Source organism: Glycine soja, chromosome 4 (genome assembly GCF_004193775.1).
Source record: "Glycine soja cultivar W05 chromosome 4, ASM419377v2, whole genome shotgun sequence".
In the NCBI taxonomy this organism is placed as follows: Eukaryota; Viridiplantae; Streptophyta; class Magnoliopsida; order Fabales; family Fabaceae; genus Glycine; species Glycine soja.
This window is the reverse complement of record NC_041005.1, coordinates 49385973-49408736: the sequence shown is the minus strand read 5'-3', so window position 1 is coordinate 49408736 and position 22764 is coordinate 49385973. Positions and strand designations below refer to the sequence as shown.

Genomic DNA, 22764 nt, shown 5'->3' with positions numbered 1-22764 from the left:
GTTGGAGCACCGGATCCACTGTCCCATTCAAAGAAGCTGAATCCAGAACCCGCCGTCATCAATAAAAAGAGGCAACTACGCCTCTCGAAGATGATGATGACGTAGAGGACTTCGATGACAACAGCAAAATCGTGGAGCTTAACGATGTGAAAATCCTTGCAGAGGCACATGCACTTCTGCAAGCTCTGCGGGAAAGACTTCGCCATCTGCATCATGGAGTTTGATTTTTTTAGTCTAAATCACAATGTATTTTCAGCACAAATAATATTATTTAAGTCAGATAAATTTATTGTGGATAATAAAGTTTTTCTTTCAAATATTCTAAAATAAAGAATCGATTTTTCAGAGTCCAATTAAATGTTTTGTTCACGACAGTGTTCCCCTAACGGCGCGTACCATTGCGCCGTGATCTCCGCCGTGCTCCTCCTCCACTCCTGCCACTCCCGCTTCCACCTCCCCCGCCCCTTCCTCAATTATTTCAGAGTCCAATTTAAAAAATGGTAATAATTGGTCTAAATTTTTCGCAAGTGATCAAAATAAAATAAAAAATAAAAAAGCTATTGTAAAGTTAAGTTAGCTTTCTTAGTTGGCGTTTATTTGTAATTTCCGATTAAATTTTAAGTTGCTGAGTGATCTATATCAATTCCAGTCAACTTTGTTAAAATAATAATGAATTGATGAGTTTGATGAATAATTCTAAAATAAAGGAATCAATATCATGATAATGAATCTAGAAACTTGATAAATTCAACAATACAACGCTTAAATCCAGGAGTCAAGTTCCATATCATTAATCATATTATACTGGCAACAAAATTCCAAAAAGAAAGTAGCTGAGCTGGTTCCCTTTTGTTTATTGTATATGAAAACACAATAGTTAAATTAAACAAAAGGTCAAATTTGGTTTGTAAAGCTATAGATGGCATAAGATCTTTTAAGATTAAAGGTATGGTATCTAAATGTGCATTTATCACATATGTACTCGATTCTATATCTAGTCATGTAGGGTTGATCATCATTTCCTTTTCCGTGGATATTTCGCGGGGTTTGAACATTTACAGGTGTGTTTAAAACTGGATTAGTAATGAACTACATGAGACAATTAATTGAATGTTTTTTTTAAATGACATTAATTCAATGTTTAATGATTCAATAGTAATATAATTCATGTATAATAATCACTTAATGTGTGTTTGAAATTGCTTATTTAAACCAAGCATCCATTTTAAAAAGTGCAAAGAACATTGTCTCTCCGAGGATCTATTGATTTTCTATCCCCTGCTAACCATTTCCTATGCTCCTTGAGGAAGTCCCTTCCTGGAAAAAGACTCAAACATATCCAATTCCTTTCAAAAACTATAGGACCCATATACCGATTTAGAAATGTAGCTATTTGCCATTTGCATACACTGGAATAGCTTTAATAACTACCTTGATCAGCACCTCTTTCCACATTTTATTTAGCAATTTCCCCTTCTACCCCTCCATCTTCAAGAATTTTCTCCTAAATCCATGATACAGCAGAACATTTAGATCTTCAAATAAGTAATAATTGGGGCTTCCTTTATTGGACTTAACCCAAACAACAAGCCAGCAGTTGAAATCAGCATGTGGAATAACCAAAGGGTTAATGCTTTTCCCTATACTATGAGCATTGGAAGCTATGCATGACAAAACGTGCTAATTTGTGCTTGCCCGGCCCATTTTGATCCATCCCACCACCAGTCTACCAAAAATGGGGACGGATTGGCCTCCTAAGACTTGGTAGGTTAAACATGTTAGTCCACTTGGAAAAGATGGCCTGACGGGTTAACCAGCTGATCCATCCTTAAAAGAAAAAAAAAATCTTAAAAAATAATTGATAATACAAAATATTTAAAATAAACTGGTCTTAGAATTTTAAATCACACAAAATACAATAATCTTCAATAATAACTAATAATAAAAAATTTATCAAATAACTAAATCACAACACAAAGTCATAAACTCTAAAACTAATCTTAAAATCCTAAACAATACAAAGTAATTAAACATTAATCAAACTAGAAGACTTTTTCTACTTTTTTTAATGGTCTCATTATTAATATAATTATTTATGCAACCAATCAACATTAGAGGGTCTACCCAACAGACAAGACGAGCCGCGACAAATAAATGGGTTAAGTGGATTAAGATCTTCACCTCAACCTACTAAATTGATAGCAAACTAGAGGGTCTACCTGCCTATCCCATACGGATGGATAATATGTAATGACCCATAAGATTTTTTTAAAATTTTAAAAAAATATATTTTACAAATTAATTTAAAATTAATGATCCATACAGTAATTTAAGATTTGCCAATTGATGAGCCTTTTCCGAATTAACAGCTTTTCCTTTTAAGAATTAACAGCTTTTCGGAAAGGCAATATTGGAATTCCCCATCTTGTCATTCTTGTGCCACCACAAAGCAATTGCCCCCGTTTTATCATCTCTTTCGGAAGCCATTTTTCTTTACGGAGTAAGAAACTCATGATACAAGTTACTGGGCCCATTCCTCGTCAAAGTATGAAATCCCACTCCTACATGATAACAACCTGGTGAGCTAAACTATTTTCTCCTTCTCAAAGGATGAAAGACTTTCATGAGCATTAATAATATATCTTGATTCTAATACTGCCACAAAGGAACAATGACTAGGGATAATCAACTCGTTTATAGCTCTTGGTCTCGATCCCTACAAATCACCGGATTTAAGAAAACCAAATTGCCATCGCTGATTGGTTTTAGTCAAACCTCGATAACAATCATAATTATACAAAAAATGACCAGCGGGTATCACGAGCCAAAATCACGCCCTAGTTAAACTGAATTTCTACTAAACAAAATCGTCAAACGGGCCAACATCGGACCCGGGGCAAAAATTTAAGCTAGTATTCGGTTTGAAAAGATTAAAATGAAAGATGAAAATTGCACCTTCTCCCATTAACCTGTGGTAAATACTAAATAAAAATGTCATTGGCGTAATCTTTTAAACACGGATTCTTGTAGAGACATTACATCCCTATATTTTGTGACAAGTAGAATATGAAAATAAACAGGTAAATAAGAATTTAGTTGCCACAAATATATTAAAAAACCACCAAAATTCAACAATTATGATAGTAGATTGGCTAAGAATCCCTTCAATAAAAATTATATAGAACAAAACAAGATTTCAATTCAAAGACTCAAAATCTGGCTACAACTATATAAAAAGATCTAATCAAACAAGCCGAAACCCATGTCATCGTCACTTTCTTCCTTCACTTCTTCCTGTAAACACACATTGAAAGGAACAAAATACATAAACAGCAGCCTTGCATAAATAACAAATAGAAAAGAGGAACACAACACTAGAACCAAAAAAAGGTATAAAATGTCTGCGTAGTGCATGCTGCTAACACAAAGATAATTCAATCCTAGTCATTCTTACTATACAAACGGTAGAAAAACAATAGTTGAAGTCCACACAGCATCAAGTTACTTCAAATGTGCCTACTGTTTTTGACCATTCATTATTCAAAAGTCTCAATGAAAAAAACACATCCTATTAACTCAAAATATCAAATTAACTCTCATTCGCAATTATGGACAAAATCACAAGCATTTTTTCCCTATCACCTTGAGACATAAAACCCTACTTGCTAACTCGGGTACATATTTATTTACAAGTAAAAAATACCAAATTACAATCATGAAGAAATTCAATTTACTGCAATTGGGGCTACCTCAAACCCAGTCACAAAAATCAACAAGCTGACTATGACCCAACAATACACGATGCCTTTTTTAGGTTTTAATATATAATGATAATGCAGAAAACAATTATTTGAGCCCAATTGCATGCACGTCGATTAGTTTCAAGCTTGAATATATAATTTTTAAGATGCAACTATTTTTCTCCTAAACAATGGGAGGATCGAGGTATTCTCTTAAAGAAGCTGACTATGTCCGTGTGGTTGATTCTTATGATTATATCCATACATTTTACATCACATTCACACGTCAATAAAGTCTTGAAACATTTTCATCATTATTAGGTTCACCAAGACACCACAAAAAATTAATCATTCGCAAACATCAAACGGAAAACAGAACATCCGTAAACGGCATCAGAAAAATACCTTCTTTTCCTCGGCGGCGGGTGCGGCTGCAGCAGCGGCACCACCACCACCGCCGGCGGGAGCGGCAACTGCAACGGCGGCCCCACCACCGCCGGCGTTCAAAATGAGGTCTTCGATGTTCTTATTCTGGGCGAGCTTGGCGAAGAGGCTGGGCCAGTAAGACTCGGCGGAGACATTAGAAGCCTTCAACAGAGCGTTGATCTTCTCAGCCTGAAAAAACAAAAAAACAAAAAAACAAAAAAAGGAACACAGAAATTGAGATCTACGATCGATTGATAAAGAATGAAAAATAAAGGGTTAGATTGAGAAAGTGGACTAACGGTGACTGGGATTTCCTCGTCGTGGAGAATTAAAGTGGCTAAGATGCAACCTTGGACACCGGAATCCATTGTAGCCCACACAGAGATTACACGAGTAGAAGCTGATGCTGCTGCGTGCGTCGTAGAAGAGAGACCAGTCTAGGGTTTTCCTAAGGAGGACGACAAATATATAGTGTGTTTTGACGCTACTTAGGGTTTCTTCAATTTGGGTACCTTTTACATGATTTGGATTGGGTATTTTCTTCTTCTTGGAAAATTCTAAATACACTCCCTGCTTTGCTTTCTACACTCCTCTTCTCCCTTTTGATTTACCTTTATTCCAAGATTTCCCTTTATTTTATTAACTCCTTATCTTATCAATCATCGCACACTCCTCTTTTCACACCAGTCATGCATACTCCCTCGCATACCTGTAAAAAAATTTCGTTTCTTTTTGCTCATCATACTTTTCCTTGGAATATCTCTTCTCGTTGGAACACAACCATGAAGAACTAGGTGCTCTCAACACATTTCTATTTCTTTCTTTCTTTTTACGATAGCATAACACAAATACATTTCTATTTCAGACTTTAGGTTTTTGAAAATAAAATTCACTTCTTTTGGTTCAGGAAATAAACTTCTGGTAGTTTAAAATTTTCGAACGCATATTTCACCTACGCATTTAATTCAAAAAATTAAAGGGGATTTCTTTTACTGTAAAACGAAAATTCAAGCATGGCAATAGAACCCAATCAATATGATTTTCAATAAATAACCTACGTTTTTCTTTAACACTCAGGTAAGAATAGTTAGTAACCAAATTACTCACACACGCTCACTAAGTAAGAAGATAAATGAGAGGAAACATAAATTGTAGTTTTTTTATTGATTACTCAAGCATACATATTCACTTTTAAGAACATACAATACTCATACACAAGCGTCCTTTTATAACATAATAGACGTATATATTTAACTAACAAACTAATTACAACAAACGTTATTTGATTAGACGATACATAGTAAATACATAGTGAATAACACTCACTATACAAGTCCATGTCTTAGATTGGACGACTTAAGTCTTAGATTGGACAAGACTCCTCTTGCCCCCATCAGATTAACTAACAACACTTCTCCTTGATTTGAATGACTTGAAGAGATAACTCCCAACGTATCTCTTAGATCTTTGATCTTTTCTCCATTCAAGGCCTTAGTAAAAATTTATGCAACTTGCAGTACTCTAGTATCAGTTCAACTTTTGAAGTGTCACTCTCTTTAGGAAATAGAATTCTATAGTGAGTTCCTTTCACATGGCGCATTATTCTCTTGGTTACTAGTAAGTAAGGCACTCTTACTGTCTCTTTGAATCTACTTATTAATCCAACACTAAATCCTAAATCAGGTCTGGTGCTACATAAATATCTGAGTGATCCAATGATATGCCTGAAGTAGGTAGGATTTATAAGTTCCTCAGTCCCTTCCTTCTCAAGTACCAATCCAATTTCAGTTGGTGTGAGAATTGAATTACAATTGAACATGTTGAATTTCTTCAACAAGTCAATTGCATACTTGGCTTGGTGCATCATAGTACCATTCTCTATTGTTTTGAATTCAATCCCAAGAAGTACTAGGACAAGAGCCCTAGATCACTCATTTCAAACTCCTTCATCATTTTCTTCTTGAACCCTCCAATCTCCCTTTTATATCTTCCAAACACTAGTAAGCCATCTACATAGAGACACCCTATTAGCAAATTTGTACAATGACCACTTTCAAGACCTTTAGATACACTTCATGCTCAGATGTGCATTTAACAAAGTCTATTTGGCTTAGAAAGTTGTATGTTCTTTTGTTCCAAGCACATCCAACTTGCTTAAGGCCATACCAAATTTTCCGTAATCTAAGAACCTTTTCTTCTTGATCCAAAATCTTAAAACCTGGTGGTTGAACCACATAGACCTCCTTGTCTAGTGGTCTATTCAAGAAGACAGACTTCACATCTAATTAGTGTGTAGATAGCCTTTTATATTTTCTATAGCTATGATCAATCTTATTATTTCTATCTGTGAATGTATGAATACATGATTTTGATGATGTCAAAGAAGAATCAAACAAGGTTGCTTCAAAGGATAAGCATTGTTTCATGATTAATACAAGGTTGCTTCAACAAACAAAACCTTGCTTCAAGATTAACTCAAGATCAAGCCTTGCCTCAAAACAAAGTGTTTCCAAGACATCTAAGGCTCTAGTAATCCATTACCAGGCAGTGTAATCAATTACCAGAAGACAAGTTTGAAAAATAGTTATTAAAAAAAGTTTTGAATTTAAATTTTGAACCTGTAATTGATTACCATATGTTTGTAATCGATTACCAGCAACGGAACTCTTGAAATTCAAATTCAAAAGTCATGACCCTTCAAAATATAACTGTGTAATCGATTACAAATTTCTGTAATCGATTACCAGAGAAAAATTTCAGAAAAAGTTTTTTCAAAAGACGCATCCCTTCAAACCATTTTGAAAATGCATGAAGGGCCTATATATATGTGTGTCTAACTTCAAAAAGCAACAAAGAGATATTCCAAGAAGACTTCATTGTCAAATTCTCTCTCAATAACTCTTGGGCAAACACTTGCAAATCTATTGAGAATTCATCTAGAAACTTCAAATTGTATTATCCACTCTAAATGAGAGAAATCTTTCTGTTCTTCTTAGAAAGTCAATTGTAATCAAGAGACTAGTTGTCTCTTGAATTGTGAGTTTCCTGAACACAAGGGAAATAGATTCCTTAGGTGTTCAGAAGTTGTAAAAAGAATTTTTACAAAGATAGTGGAAAATCTCAAGTGGGTTGCTTGAGGACTGGACGTAGGCACGAGAAGTGGTTGAACCATTATAAACCGAGTTTGCATTTCTCTCTTCCCGTATCTTATTTATTTTACTGCAATCGATTTTGTCTTGCATGTTTAAAGAATATTATTAAATTGATTGCTGCTTCTTCTTCTGTATTATGATCCTATCATTTAGAAGGGGGTTAAAAGTTTGTTAATGGGAAATTAATTCACCCCCCTATTAAGTTTATTGAGGCCACTTGTCCAACAAGTGGTATTAGAGCGGGATTCTTGTCTAAAGTTTAAAAACTTCAATAATAGATATGGCCTCATCTAACTTTCCATTTCCTGAGGAAAATTTTATTAATAGGTGATAACTTATTAGAGCGGGATTCTTGCACTCGAAGCATTCCTCACATACTTCACTTGGCACTTGAATGTGTGATAACCTATGCATCATATTATCCCTATTTAATAGGTTTAGATCCCTGAAAGTGAGATGCCTAAACCTATAGTGCCAAAGCCACTCACTTTTGCTCACTATTGTGGCTAGACATTTATGTTTTATAACATCAATTCCCACCTTAAGGGTTTTGTTCTTGGACAAATAAGCCATTAGGACTAGTCCCTTCTTGCTATCATACACTTTTAGCACATTATCCTTCATTTTCATCACAAATCCTTTCTCTAGCAATTGACAAAGGCTTAGAAGATTACTCTTCATTCCTAGCATAAATAGCACATTAGAAATGAAAGATTGTTTACCATCATTTCTTTTGATCAACACTTTACCAACTTCTTCTACCTTTAGTGTGTTGTCATCAACAAATCTAACTTTGTTCTTTGTTGATTCATCAAGACTTATAAACCAGTCTCTTCTGACTGTCATGTGAGTGGAACAACCAGTGTCCAAGTACCAAGATGAAAAGGTATCAATCTTAGTACTTGTGGTGACCATCAACAACACCGGATCAAAATCTGACCAATCATCATAAGCAAGATTTGCTTCATCATTTAATTTTCTCTTTCCTTCTTTGCCACTTCTACATTCATCTGCAAAATGCCCCTACTCACTACAGTTATAGCATTGAATCTTCCTCATATCGAACTTCTTTTTTTTCATTTTTATTTCAAGATTGGGCACCATTTCCTTTATTTGAAGATTCACCTTAATCATGCCCAGTATGACACTAATATTTACCATTTGATGATTCATTACTTCTTCCCTCTTTCTACTTGCCTTTACCATTCTTGTTCTAGCCACTTACACCTTTATTTTTAAAATTGTGTTGAGATTACAAAGCTTGTTCTTGATCCTTTTCACCATTTTCTCCTCTCATTTATTTGTTGCTCGTGTGCTTCAAGAGAGTTTTGTAACTCTTCTACCTTATTTGAATCAAGATCCTTCGATTCCTCGGTTTCTACAGCAACATGATCAAATCGAGGAGTCAAGGTTCTCAACACCTTGTCAATAATATGTTGATTAAACAACTCGTCTTTGCATGCCTTCATGGCACTGACAAACATTAGAACTCCGTTGAAATAGTCAACAATAGACTCTTGATCAGACATAGACAATAATTCATATTGCTTTTGAAGCGTTTGTAGCTTCACCTTCTTTGTCTTGTCAGCCCCTCCATACACTTTATTCAAAATATCCTAAACTTGTTTTGTTGTTGTAGCTTTGGAAAATTTTCCAAAGATTGCATCATCAACACATTGATGAATCACGAGGCGTGCTTTAGAATAAAGCTTTTTGAATTCTTTATACTTTATCTTTTGTTCCTCTGTTGCATTTCTTCCTAATTCTTAAAACCCAATCTTGACGAATTCTTCCACCTCTTGGAAGCCAAAGATCGCATTATTTTTCACAAACCAGTTGTCAAAGTTCTTTCCATCAAACACTAGTAAATTTCTTGAGAAAACACCAGTTGAATAAAGTTCTTTCCATCATGATTCACTGCTTGGATTCTGTAGAATTTCACACCAAGGAAATGCGCAAGACACAAATTAACACACACTGGACAAGATTTATCACATAACAAAAAGCCTTACACTTTAGTGGTTAACACACACACACACACACACGCACGGGTCCATGATCGAACTTGCTCGAGATACCAATTTTTTGGGAACAAAACTACTCATACACACTAGTAAGACAAAAGATAGATGAAAGAAAACATAAATTTTAGTTTTCTTATTGAATATTCAAGTACACACATATTCACTTTTTAAGAATATACAATACTTGTACACAAGTTCCCTTTTATACACCACACATATATCTAACTAACTGATCATACAACAAACACTAATTGATTAGATGACATAATGCATGACACTCACTGTACATATACAGGCCTTAGTCTAAACAACCCACATTGGATGACTCAAGTCTTACATTGGACGACACTCCTCTTGCATCCACCAAATTAACTAACAACAAGAATCCCCAAAGTGCATCTCAAACTCAATCATTCAGTAAAAAACACAATAAGAATTGTCATCACTGAGGATCTTGAGTACTCTCCCCTTTTCTTGTCGTGCATGAAAGTTCTTACCCTTTTGTCCCTTTTCCACAAAGAATAGTTCCTTGTTGTAATTCCCTTATCATACGGTCCCTTTGCTTCTCCCTCCTCAACATGTCAAACTTCTCCACCCACTTGTTGTGTAGATGAACATGTTCTTCTTCCTAACAAATTCTTGGTTTATAACCTCTTTGGTTCCAAGTTGCCATCAAAGCTTTGGGTCTTTACTTTCAAATGCATGCTTTGTTGGTAAGTTAGAATTCTCTATGTTTATAAACCAATCTTATGTGCCAAGATTTTACTCAAACTTTCCATTACAAATATTATCTATATTTATGTATTCATCAATCTGTGTTTCATATTTGAGATTTGGATATGAGAAAATGAATCCAGAAAAGAGAATATATTTGTTAAAGTTATGAGGATTCAAAGTGGAGTATCAATTTCTTTGATAGATCGATATTGATAATTTTGAGTTTTTATTGTTTCTTGAAAAAATAAAGATATTACTATAAAAAAATTAGAGATATAAAAAAAGTTTTAATAAATAAAATTAGAGTTTAATACTTTAATGGCTATGTCAACTAATAAAAAATTATTGCTAATGTAAATTTTAAAATAATTATTGTAAAAATTAATTAACTTAGAGTTTAATGGTCATGTATTGATATTAAAAAATTGTTTTACACAATCAACCAATCACAAAGCATAATATGTATGACTTTTAAGTATTTTTTTATTTATAAAAGTTAACAAAATTATTATACACATCAATTTTTGATTAAATTATAATATAAAATACCTTTACGTTGTTAATGCATGTAAAAAATATTTAATTATATTTATTATATAGATAATATTCTAAATACATGTATTACTTATAAAATATTATTTACAATACCACAATTGATGTCACCAAAATAAATTAATTATAATTATAATTATTTGATGCTTATTTTATATCAATTATATTATAAGTTGCATTCAATAGAATAGTCACATTCTTTATTGAGAAATGTTAAAGACGCTTGAATATAAAATTTTAATAAACGAATTTACAGTTCAAAAAATAAAAATAGCAAGGTTAAAATTGATAAATCATATTAAACTAAACCACATAAATTCATCTAAGTTTGTTTTATTATACAATTAATCGAAGTCTGTTAGATGATCAATAACCAATATGCCTACAAATCTCCTATAACAAGTTTACAACAACAACTTTTTTATTTATTAATGTGCTATAATAGTAATGTATAAAGATGACATAGTAGTTGATGGTCAAGCGTGTATGGAGATTGGAGAAGAGTCAACAAAGTTGTAGAAAATTCAATTGAATCAAAGTTGGCTTAGATTACGATTTACGAGTCAAAAGAGCGTGATGGGTTGAACGTGTAAACAATTCAACTGTGTGTGAATGCAGAGAAAGTTCTAGCAAAGTCCATGACCGTTTCTTTCCATTTCTAATTAAATATAAATACTCATCTTAGTGATTGTATCGTTGCAAACACAACAACCTGAACACAATAACAGACAACTCAACCACAACGACACCATGATGTCTATCTTCAGCCACTTCGAGATAGCGCAAGCCCAGAATTGGAGGTTTTCCTTGGGCTAACGACTTATCTCTAAACACAGAGTTAATATTCTGAATTACTCTACAACAATGACTTCATTGTGTCCATCTGTCATCCTTCTATCTTTATGTTATGCAAGGTTGGAATAGTATGCAACAATGGGTAACTTCACTAACTTGTAGTATAGATCAATAAAAAAATGTAATGTTATTTAAATATTCGTACTTGTACAACAAAAATAAATAAATTCAACACTCGCAAATCCTAACATGAGAAGCATGTATGGCGTGATCTACATGGAACAGAATTATTACATATGTCTTCTTATTCTAAAGGATTTGTTCTATTCAAGGAAAAACTTGTATTCACAGTATTACACATATGTATTTATATACAGGTCACTTACATCAAATAACATAACAAAAATTACTGAATTAATCACTCTAATAAGTATTGTTAACAATAAGAAAATTTGAAATTAAAATTTCCCAGTTGAGAATAGGGTTTTTGAATTTCCTCAATTTGAATTTTTATAAATTAATTTTATCAAATGAGTTGATCAGATAATTTAATAATTTTCTTGAATTGTATAATTGTACAATTTATTTTAATTTAAAAAAATATGAGTTTGACTCTTATTATCAATGTCAAGATTTTATTGATAAAAAAATTATAAGTATTTCTTTAAATATTTTTTAACTTTTGATCTGTTTGAAACTCAACTCATCTAAACTTTTTATGATAAAAAAAAATAAAATTAACCATAGTCAAGTTAAAAACATTTTATTGGTGTAGATCCTTAATTCCACACACTCATGCGTTTGTTCCATTAAAGTAAAGGTCATAATTAAAAGTACGTTATTCTTACTATAAGATGTCAATTGACAAAAGTATTTATAGAATGTACACAATTTACATTAAAATTGTTTTACAGGTCCATTTAATTTTAGGAGAGGAGCCCATGTATTTACTTTGCGGTTGTGTTAACAAAAATTCAGATGATATAACATGGGATAATGTAATTTCTTAACGACAAAAAAAGGTTAATTACAACAGAACTATAGAATGAAGGATGTGTTGTTCTGTTAAATATTCCCAATTCCCATGATCCTTTCATTTGAAGTTTACTTTTCACAACGTTCAAGATATTGCAAACTTAGTGGCTTTTTATCCATTTCCCTCTTTATACACTAGTGTTTGCTTCTTTTCAGAACTAAGGCATCTTCGAAAAATGCTTCATTATAAAATTTTGATAGATAAATTTACGATTAAAAAAGAAGAAGAAGAGAATTAATAAATCATAAATTTATCTAAGGCTTTTACTGTTTTACATGATAATCCTATTATAGTAACAGTTTTATTAATGTGTTATAAAAGTAATATATAAAGATGACATAGTTGGTGGTCAAGCATGTATGAAGAAGAGTCAACTAGAAAATTGTGGAAAATTCAATTGGAATCAAAGTTGGGTAACCATAACACGAGTCAAACGAAGGTGAAGAAAAAGGGTTGAACGAGTAAATGATTGAACTAGGCGTCAGTGCAAAGAAACTTCTAGCAACCCAACCACCGGATAAGAAGAAAGAAACTGGTGAAAAATCCAAAACAAGTTTCTCACGACTCTTCCTTTGCACAGATTCTGATTCGTCTAATCCTATATAAATACTCATCATCATCGTTATTGTATCGTCGCAGACACAACAACCTAAGCAGAAGAATAGCAGACAAATCAACAACCACTGCCTTCATCAGTTTTTACAAATCCTCACAACATGTTCATGTCTCTCTTCAGCCACTTCGAGATCGCACAGGCCCAGAAGTGGAGGTTTTCTTTGTCCCCCGTAAAAGGTACGAATTCCAAGCCCAACGCGGAAGCCACCTCTTCCTCCGCAGAGTCCAAAACCGCCGGAAAAGATAAGAATCCATCACAACCCGGTGGGCCCAGGTTTGCGCCGGAGTTGGATGGACTACACTGCTTCGAATCCATCGTACCCTGTTAGATGAGATGGATTCCTTACACCTCCAATCTAAATTCGTTTATAATAATCACATCATATCAAAGATCATAGGTTATTCAATTCAATTTATTTTTACTGTATAGTTTAATCAATTTGTTGGGGAAGCCATGTACTGTACCCGAGAGATCAATTTGTGTTTCCCTGTAACTCGAAATTTGAAATAGTAATATTCTTCTTATTGCTGATTACCTTAATTGCAGTTCTTTATACTAGCAAAGTAGCCAGCAGTCTCGATCTATCACCGGGTTTAAAAGATCGTTTGGCTTAAGGTAAAAATAAATATTTAAAATTAACTACATATACTATGAAGGTCATAGCAACGGTACAGCAACCAATTATACAAACAAATTAAAGGGTTTCATTAAGCTGGCTTCAACTAAGATCAATTTTTCCCCGTTCTCATGACTTAACGAGAACACTAACAAATTTTCCCTGGCCATCATGAATCATGATATTCCACACATCATTGCGCCATGGACGTACCCAGGGGTATGGTGCGTCGGTTGTTAAGGTGCAGGTGCGGACAAGCAAAGGTAGTTGAGAGAGCAGTAGTAAAAACTTAGAAACCAGAAAAAAGTAACAAAGAGTAAGGGGGTGATGGGTAGGAGAAAAATTTTGGTTTTTCATAAATTATAAGTTAGAAAACTTAGTTTTTCATGTTTGTTATTTACTTTAAAAAAAATAATATTTTTGAGAAAGAAAGTTTTTTGAAAATATTTTTTTAATTAATTTCTTATGAAAAATTTCTTGTGAGAGAGATGAAAATCTTTTTTTTTAAGTTTAATTTTTTTATTACAATAAAAATATCATGTTATTTTTTATTAAAGTATATAATATGGTAAATAATTAAAAATATGTAATTTTTTTATTCATAAAAAACTTATTAAGAGATTTTTAATGGTTCGAAGCTTCAACTTTCAAACAAATTTTATTCAATCCCAAAAAACATAATTATGATATATCATGATTCTTAGAAATCATGATCTTTGGGCATAAAAAGCTTTTTTCCTACCAAATTTTTCCTAGAAGGATGAATATGAAATAAATGTTACCATTAACTCTTTTACAAATACATCAATTTGTTCAAGTAATATTTTAAAGTAATAAGATCAAAAGTCGAGTTCAGGCCTTTGACTATACTCATAATTTATGTATGTTCAATTTTTAGCAATTAATGAAACAAAATAGGAAGCATGTGAAGATTTTCTTTCAGTACCACGCTTGTAGTGCATGTTATTTCATTGCTGCCAAAATTGTGTCTTCCTGTTTTCCCATTACCGACCTTAGCCTGATTCAAATGGACAGCATTGATTTTAATGATCTTCACTCCACTCTCCTTCGAAATGCTAAAAACCGACCATAACTTCAACTTGAACAGGTGGATCTTCTCTCGTATATGATATAATTGTTCAAAAATACTAGATTAGAGTCAACAAAGGAAGGAAAAACATTTTTGTGTAAAAATGTTGGTCTGTGGGACGGTGGAGGATACAAAAGAGCAGGAGCTAGTGATTTGTGCGGTTCTCATACACCAATGACGTGGCCTTTCAGCAGAGCTTGCTGAAATGACTTCTTAATCCTTTAATCAAACTCTTGTTTTTATGTTGCGCAGGGTTGTTGGAATATGCAACTATGGGCCACTTATATTCGCCACAGACCATATACATTTCCTACGGAGGATGATAAAATTAGCACGATGAAATGAAGAATAAGAAAAATAGAAATTACATTGTCTCCTTGCTGAGAAAAAGGGTGTTTGAATCACCTAAATTTTGACTTTTATAGAGTGATTTAATTTGTTTTATAAAATGGGTTGGATAAATAATTTGACAATTTACTTGTATTATTGTGTAATCATGCAATCTATTTTGAGTTTTGAGAATTACCTAGCACGTATATATTTATTGAAATCGGAGTTAATAGATAAGAGTCCTAAGTTATAGCATCGGGTCAGCTAGTCGGTGGTGGTCTAAAGTATACAATGAATGATCAACACGCAGGTGTTCTTTCTCACCAAAATCTCACATTGAATAGGAACAGAGGTAAGATGGTTTATAACCATTCTTCTCCCTTAACTTGAAGTATTTTTTAAAGGACAAAACCATAAAAGACTCACAAGAACTAAACCAGACAACACCTCAAATGCAGTGAACCTAACAATATAACGGATTTTAGCGGATCATTGACCCCGGATGAAGGACCTAGGCCACACATGGAGTTCTTAGGCCTTTTTAACCCCTTAGCTTCAACTACGGGCTATTGTTTTATTCGTCAAGAACAGTTTATATATACTTTTCTCCTTTAACTTAGCAAAATATCTTTTAAAAGACAAAATTATGAAGACCTACAAGAACTAAAAGGTCAATATCTATGTAGTGAGTCTAACAATGTTACCCAAGCATAACAGTAGTTTATTAAAAGAGAGTAGATTTTTTCCACACGCTGATGCTGTTCCATTAAAGTAAAAGTCTTAATTAAAAGTACATGTATTTTCCTATCAGATATTAACTGATAAAATTATTTCAGAAAGTGCAAAATTTACATTAAATCTTAAATTTTTAAACTTCTTTTTACAGATCCAGTCAATTTTAGTAGAGGCAATGGATTTACTTTGCGGTTGGGTGACTAAAACACAGATGAAATAACAAGGGATAATGTAGTTTCTTAACGACTGGGAAAAAATAAAAGTTTATTACAACAGAAATACAGAATAAAAGAAGTCTTGTTGTGTTAAATATTCTCATGATCCTGTCATTTGAAGTTTACTTTTCACAAAGTTCAAGACACTGCAAACCTTACTGGCTTTTTATCCATTTCCCCTCTTTATAGGCCAGTGTTTGCTTCTCTTCATCACCAAGGTATCTTCTCTGCCTCATTGGGCCACCCTTGCCTTATATCATGCTGAAAAAAGCTAGTTGTTCAATCCAAGAATTAATCTTTCAAGGGGAACAATGGCCATGGGAAGGTTTTTTGCAGCTGTGCCTGCCGTTACTGCTGTTGTCGGATTTTATTTCAAAGACAGAAACTATATCAAGGTAAGAAAGATTGCATGTATTGTTTTATATCAAATATTAGGGCATCTCAAGGTAAGAAAGGCTATGTATTGTTTCATGTAGCTAAAGTTCAAGATGTCTTGTTTATAGGAAATCAAACAAGGGTCATCAGTATCCAATCTAAAAATGCTAGCAGAAGTGAAAGAACGAGCGAAGACCCTTCAAAAGCCAAAATTGGCACCACAGCTTGATGGTTTATATTGTTTCGAAACCTTGGTGATGAATTGAATTTTCTGGGGCACTATGTATCTTGTGCTGAACTGAACAAATGGTAGATTATATATATTTGTTATTTATGTTATATTTGCTTCCTATCACCTCGCATTATTATTTTTTTCATTTTACTTCAAATCATATCAATTCTTCTTCACAAGGCCAAAGTTTTGACTAACAGTGTAACCGGTGAAACACGCGTAATATCTTGACATGTCACGTGTAAAAACATAATGAAAAAGAAAACGAGGAACATAAAATTAATATGCGATAAAAGCATCCCTTAGTTTATTTTATTTTCTTCTCTTATTGTTAAAATTTTCTTAAAGTTTTAAAACTGAGGCAGTTTTTGTGTATCATTTATTGAAAACTTCAAATAACAAATCCCACCTTGTCAATTTGTAGTTGGATTTTTTTCAAATCTTAAATTAGCATAAACAGACATTAAACACACCGAAAATATGATGGGCCAGGCGAAAACATTATCCAACTAGTAGTATCTCGGTGCTTTAGAAGATGGATGACGCCTGACAGAACCAAATACTCATTAGCTCCAAGCATTGCATATAGAATCCAAAAATCGAAACCGGTTTAAAAATTAATAGACTATTGCCGTTACAATAAGTGGGGTATTGATAATTCATAAACCCATAAAGCAATTACATAAGAGGAGTAGCTGAAAAATGTAGAAAAAAGGAAGAATAAGTAACTAAAATACTATTTGTTGTATTTCCTTTTTAATTGCTACTTAGTTTATACAACCATGCACAGCTTGAAATTCCATAGTCTTGACCAACAACTACTATGGTCCAAGAAAAAAAAATCGTCATCTACTACCTCCAGCAACCCGGGGTTTTCTCATTTCCCTTGGTTTATTGTTGAATTATAACTTATTTGGTCCACAATAGAGCCTCTAAATTTTCAGGTAATAATAACGTGACTACAAGGGTAATGTGGATCGTCCAAAAGAATGGCATCCAAGACAATGCTGTTTCCACCTCTATTTTTAACTATCTTTTACCTATATTAGCAAATCTTCTAGCAACACCAAATAGAAGATACTTTGTCACCAGTCCCCTATCAAGACTACAAGCAAGAGCAACAGCACCACCAATGACTAGCATCTTTGGTATGTTCATGCCCTGTGGTTTCTCAGAAGCAACCAAACTTTCATTCTCTGCTGAATTATCATCACCACCAATGGATTGCAAGTACTCAGGACTTATTTTTGTGTTGACTTGGGCCATAAAGGCTGAATGAGAGAGTGCAGCACCAGAAGCTCTTGCTTCTTGATACGCTCGCAAACCAGGTTCAATCTTCTGAACAGTTCCCCACATCCCTTTCCTTACTCCAAGCTTTGCAATCTCCCATGGAATGCCCATTTCTTCATGATGGAAGAGCAAGACTTCACAGGCAGTTAACTGGCCATTACCTCTATTTGATTCCACTGTTAAAAAAATCCATCATATCAGTCATATATCTAGTAGTGAAGAACATCTAGTTTAAATAGTGGGTTTGACAAGTCCAAGCAACTGATCTAATGAACAAGTTACATGGATAATTCAATAACAAGGGTATCAAAATTCACCTGCTCTAATGCACCAACTAGAGTAGTACACATCAACACGTCTAGGTTTATCTTTTTTAGGGATTAAAGGACAATCTACTCCCTGAAAGAACAAATAAAACAAAAAGAAGGTAAGAACAACACAGTAATAACACAGTGGGAAAATAACCATTATCAATCAACATCTTTAAATATTCCAGAAGAAAAAAAGTGAACTTTATTCTCATACCTTAGTCACACAATAGTAATGCCTTCCAGATTCCCAGATTCTCCGACCAATTATGTATTCTCTATCTTTACAGAAAAAGGGAAACTGTTCCACAGATAATTAGCATCCATTAGCACACTGAACCAAGACAAAAATTCAACAAACTTAAATCAAGTTAAAAATGTTATTCACCTTCCGTATCCACTGCACTTTCATGGTACCAGTAGTGGGACACTCTTCAATGATTGAGGAGGATGCAAGCATGTCATCCCATCTCGGTCGGAACTCATCATCCCAAAACAAGTCCCTCACCATCTCAGGGGTAGCATCTTCAAAAATAGTGCTGCTTCGATATTGGGGAGGACCATCCTAACAAATCAACAAGAAAAAAATTAATAAACCCAAAAGATGTTATCAAGGAATAAAACTTTACAATATAGCAAATAATCAAATATCATACCTTTGGTTCTCTACGCCATGCTTTGTAACTCATGGTGGGGGTAGAACGATCCATCATCTGAATCCAAGGGAGACCTCCATCTTTCTCCTCCACAAGCTGCCATAGATGATGTAAATCCGCCATTGTCACAGCCTCAGAAGTTTCCTCGCAGGATTTGGGTGAACTGCATGGTAAAACAAAGTGATAATTAAAACAGCATGCTTATACCACATTCTAATTTGTCAATCACAAAAAAGTAGCTTGCAGCTGCAAGAACATGTTACAAATTGATAGCAACATGTCCGAATTCATTTTTTCACCATCCTATTTTCCCAATTTTATTGTAAGAAGAATAAAAAGAAATAGATGGATTTAAAGACCCTATAAACAACTATTTATGATATATAATCCGAATAACAGAAAAATGGATAATTGCGAAAATACCTGACGGAACTTGCAAATTTCACGGGTGAGGATGATGAGGAAGCCTTTTTATCCACCCCTTTTTTGAGGAGCAAAGATTCAGGGTTTGGAGGTAGCATTTTAATGGAATTCAGGCAAGGAGAGGAAGAACAACTCTTCATAGGAGACACTGGAAACTTAGAAGGCGAAGAAGCCGAGGAGGGTGAGGCAAAATCTAAGGATTTGGCGAGGGAAGTCGCCAATTTTTTTTCCCCCAACCTCGCCCATTTCGGTTTCCACAACCATCCAACGATGACACCAAAGAAAAATGTTACCCACAGAGGACTAAAAAACATTCCAATAACTGTGCACAGACCCAATATTGCAGGGTTCTCCAACATATCGTAGAAAGACTGTGACAAAACCATAACACCAAGAAGAAGAAAAAAAACTAGGAGAGAATGAAAAATGAATAATAATAATAATAATAATAATAATAATAATAAGAAGAAGAAGAAGAAGAAGAAGAAGAAAGGAACCCCCAGAATCTGTTCAGCTCCTCGAAAAGTTAAGGGGGGGAGAAGGAGCTGCAGAATATTATTTGAGGCGAACAAAAATCAGGGAGAGGGCAGAAAAAGAAGACAAATTTGGCGAAAAATCAGAGGGAGAGAAGGACAAAAACGATAAGGGGGGTGTGGATTGAGACACGAAGGGTGGGGAAGGAGGAGCGTTGGTTTGGTGCTAAACGACGGCGTCGCGTGATGTGGGCCAATGGCGGTGTTTGGTGTATGGAAAGGGATAAGTGTGTTTTGGAAGAGGCAATGTGCGTGAAGGGGAATGAGTAGCACCACATAAAAAAAGAATGGTGGCCAAGGAAGGAGTGATGCGTGTGAAATGGCACTGTGTCGTTGAAATGGATCGAAAATCAACTCTAACGTTGTTTGTCAATTTGACTGACAAAATACACTATATATATAGAAATGGAGGCAATTCAAATGTGCCAGGGTTTGGTTTTTTTAAGGCTACCGAGTCTTGACTAGGCCTTGTTTTTCACGTTGGGGAAACTCATTTTTCTTACATTTCTAATTATCTATTGCTTCTTCACATGGGAGGAACTCATCATCATTTCTGCATATATGGTTTTTTTGTTTGATCTTCACTTTTAGAGTTTTACCCATTACCACTAATAAAGAAAAATAAATTAATTATATTTTTAGTCTTTAAATTTTTATCCAAAACTTTTATTTAATCCATTTTGCTTCTTAAACTATTTTTTTTTATTTTGACCTTTGTCGTCAATTCTTAAGTAATGACAACAATTAATTTATGGTGATTATTTCTAGTGATTTTAAATCACTAGAAATTGTTTGATAAAATTATTTAAAATGTAATTAACCATTTTCTTTGGCCAAATTATACATATGCTTGTGGTGGTAGCAAATGTTTGTCTCAGTATTAGCTAGCCATTTCATGTTACGTAGTTTAAAGGAGTACACATAGTACCAATCACAATTAAAAAGAAAAAAAAGAAAACCAAGCACAACTGGTCGGTGCCGCAAATCGAGCTTATATGTGTAAAAATATTTGGTAAAGGGTCACAAACGAAGTCTAAGAGTGAAAATGTGTGAGAGGTGCACTTATTTTATTTTTAAATGTAAGCGTAGTGAGAGAAAAAAAAAACATATTCAAGAATTGTTGTAATATTGAGGGATCATTATATTTGTTTTCATAATTTAAAATTTTAATATTTTAAAAAAAAAACTAAAAAATAAATTATTCATTAACAATATAAAGAATCATTATTATAAATCTGTTAGACTTTTATAACAATTATTTTAAAAATCATATCAATAATAATTTTAATTTATTGATCGATTTAAAGTATAAACATGTTTATACTGATAATGCATCATCACTAAAATCTTTTAAAAAACTAATTTTAGCATATATATATATATATATAAGAAAATATTATTCCATTAAATTTTTTCATGTAATTTAGTTGATTATGATTTCATATATTAGAAAATTAATATTTACTTGGGAATCTATATTTTATTGAATTTTACTTATAATATTGTATTTAATTATAACTTTTAATTAGAATCATTTATAAATTTTATTATATTAAGGTTATTCAACTTTATATTGAATAATTATATAATAATAAAATTTTATTTTCTTCAGAATATATGTTACTTTAGTTTAGTTAGTGATTTTAAATTTAAATTTTGAATATACAATTATGTTAAATATTCAAGCAAAGAATTTTATAACACATAAAAATTTGTTTGACATATAATCACTTTCTATGATGCATGAAGTTTTGTATATAAAGAATTTTCATATTATTTTACTTCTAACTTATCACATCTTGAATTTAATTTTAAAATTTTAATTTTAAAAAAATCATATGAATAAAAATAAATGTGTGTTCAAACACATGCACTTTCGGATATCAGGCTGATCAAATGGCAAAGAGAACCTTGTCCGGTTCTTCTTTATTTTCTGTTTTTCAGGACCCCTGAATTTATTTCCTCTCTGCTGCATGTTGATTCAGCTTTTTTGGTTGTTTCATAGTTCTGTTTTTTTTTTGGCTGTTTCCCCTTTAATTTGGTCCAGAAAAAATAAAATAAAGCTGTTGATTTAAATATTTTGTTTTTATAATTTCTCCTTAGTGTTATAAGTGTTATTTCTTTAATTACTGATAATGAAATTATCTACTAATATATTTAATTTTTTTATTTAAACATAAAAACATTCTTATAATGCATAAGAAACTCCTTAATTTGCTAAAAACTATAGGCATGTTTGGCTAGATTTTCAAAAAGTACTTTTAGGTATTAAACATACTTTTGGAGAACAAATTTAATTTTCTGACATGTTTAATTACCTCTCAAGAATACACTTGCACATTAATTTTTTTTTCTTAAAAACAAAATTTAAATTGCCTTTACAAACTCAGTTTTCAAATTTAAATTTAACCTAAAATTAAATTTGCAAATTTTAATTCAAAATAGGAACTATATCTTTCTCTTTCTAACATGATCATATCAACAAGACAACAACATTGAACAGACTCAAATCGATTAAAATATCTTAACTGTTTGTAAAAAAAAAAAAAAATTATCTCATTCAATAAATGAATAATGATAGGGCTTTTAAAGATAGTTTCATTAACCATTACTCTAATTTTGATAATTAATAATTAGAAATAAAAATCAATTAACAATATAATACTTTTACTAATATATTTATACCGTAATTTTTAACAAAAAAAAGATTTTGTTTATTAATTCTTTAACCACTACCGTCAATAATTAACAAAGCAATTATATAAAAATAACTAAATAGAATTAAAGAAATAAAGAAAGCCTAGGAAAGGTAAATAAAACGGAAAGGAAAATAGAATGTTATGAATTTGTAAAAGTAGTATTTAGGAGAATTCGCGTTACTACAACGTCCAATTAATGTTTAA

The 22764-nt window shown here is 32.7% G+C and overlaps 2 protein-coding genes and 1 long non-coding RNA gene across 3 annotated transcripts; 1 reads left to right on the top strand and 2 right to left on the bottom strand.

The window, feature by feature from the left end:
- Window positions 1-3073: 3073 nt before the first annotated feature.
- Window positions 3074-4628, bottom strand: LOC114410235 (60S acidic ribosomal protein P1-like). The gene is made up of 3 exons (XM_028374079.1): window positions 4466-4628; window positions 4146-4355; window positions 3074-3294 (listed from the first exon to the last, which is right to left on the bottom strand). The coding sequence occupies exons 1-3, from the start codon at window positions 4532-4534 to the stop codon at window positions 3241-3243; spliced, it is 333 nt and encodes a 110-aa protein (XP_028229880.1). The 5' UTR covers window positions 4535-4628; the 3' UTR covers window positions 3074-3240.
- An 11617-nt stretch (window positions 4629-16245) lies between these two features.
- Window positions 16246-16774, top strand: LOC114410234. Its single transcript, XR_003666283.1, has 2 exons — window positions 16246-16439; window positions 16548-16774. It is a non-coding gene; the product is annotated as an uncharacterized LOC114410234 (long non-coding RNA).
- Window positions 16775-17285: 511 nt separating this feature from the next.
- LOC114410233 lies at window positions 17286-20245 on the bottom strand. The gene is made up of 6 exons (XM_028374078.1): window positions 19329-20245; window positions 18906-19068; window positions 18638-18814; window positions 18467-18550; window positions 18259-18340; window positions 17286-18117 (listed from the first exon to the last, which is right to left on the bottom strand). Exons 1-6 carry the CDS (start codon window positions 19712-19714, stop codon window positions 17681-17683), a joined length of 1329 nt encoding a protein of 442 aa, XP_028229879.1. The 5' UTR covers window positions 19715-20245; the 3' UTR covers window positions 17286-17680.
- Between the last annotated feature and the right edge of the window lie 2519 nt (window positions 20246-22764).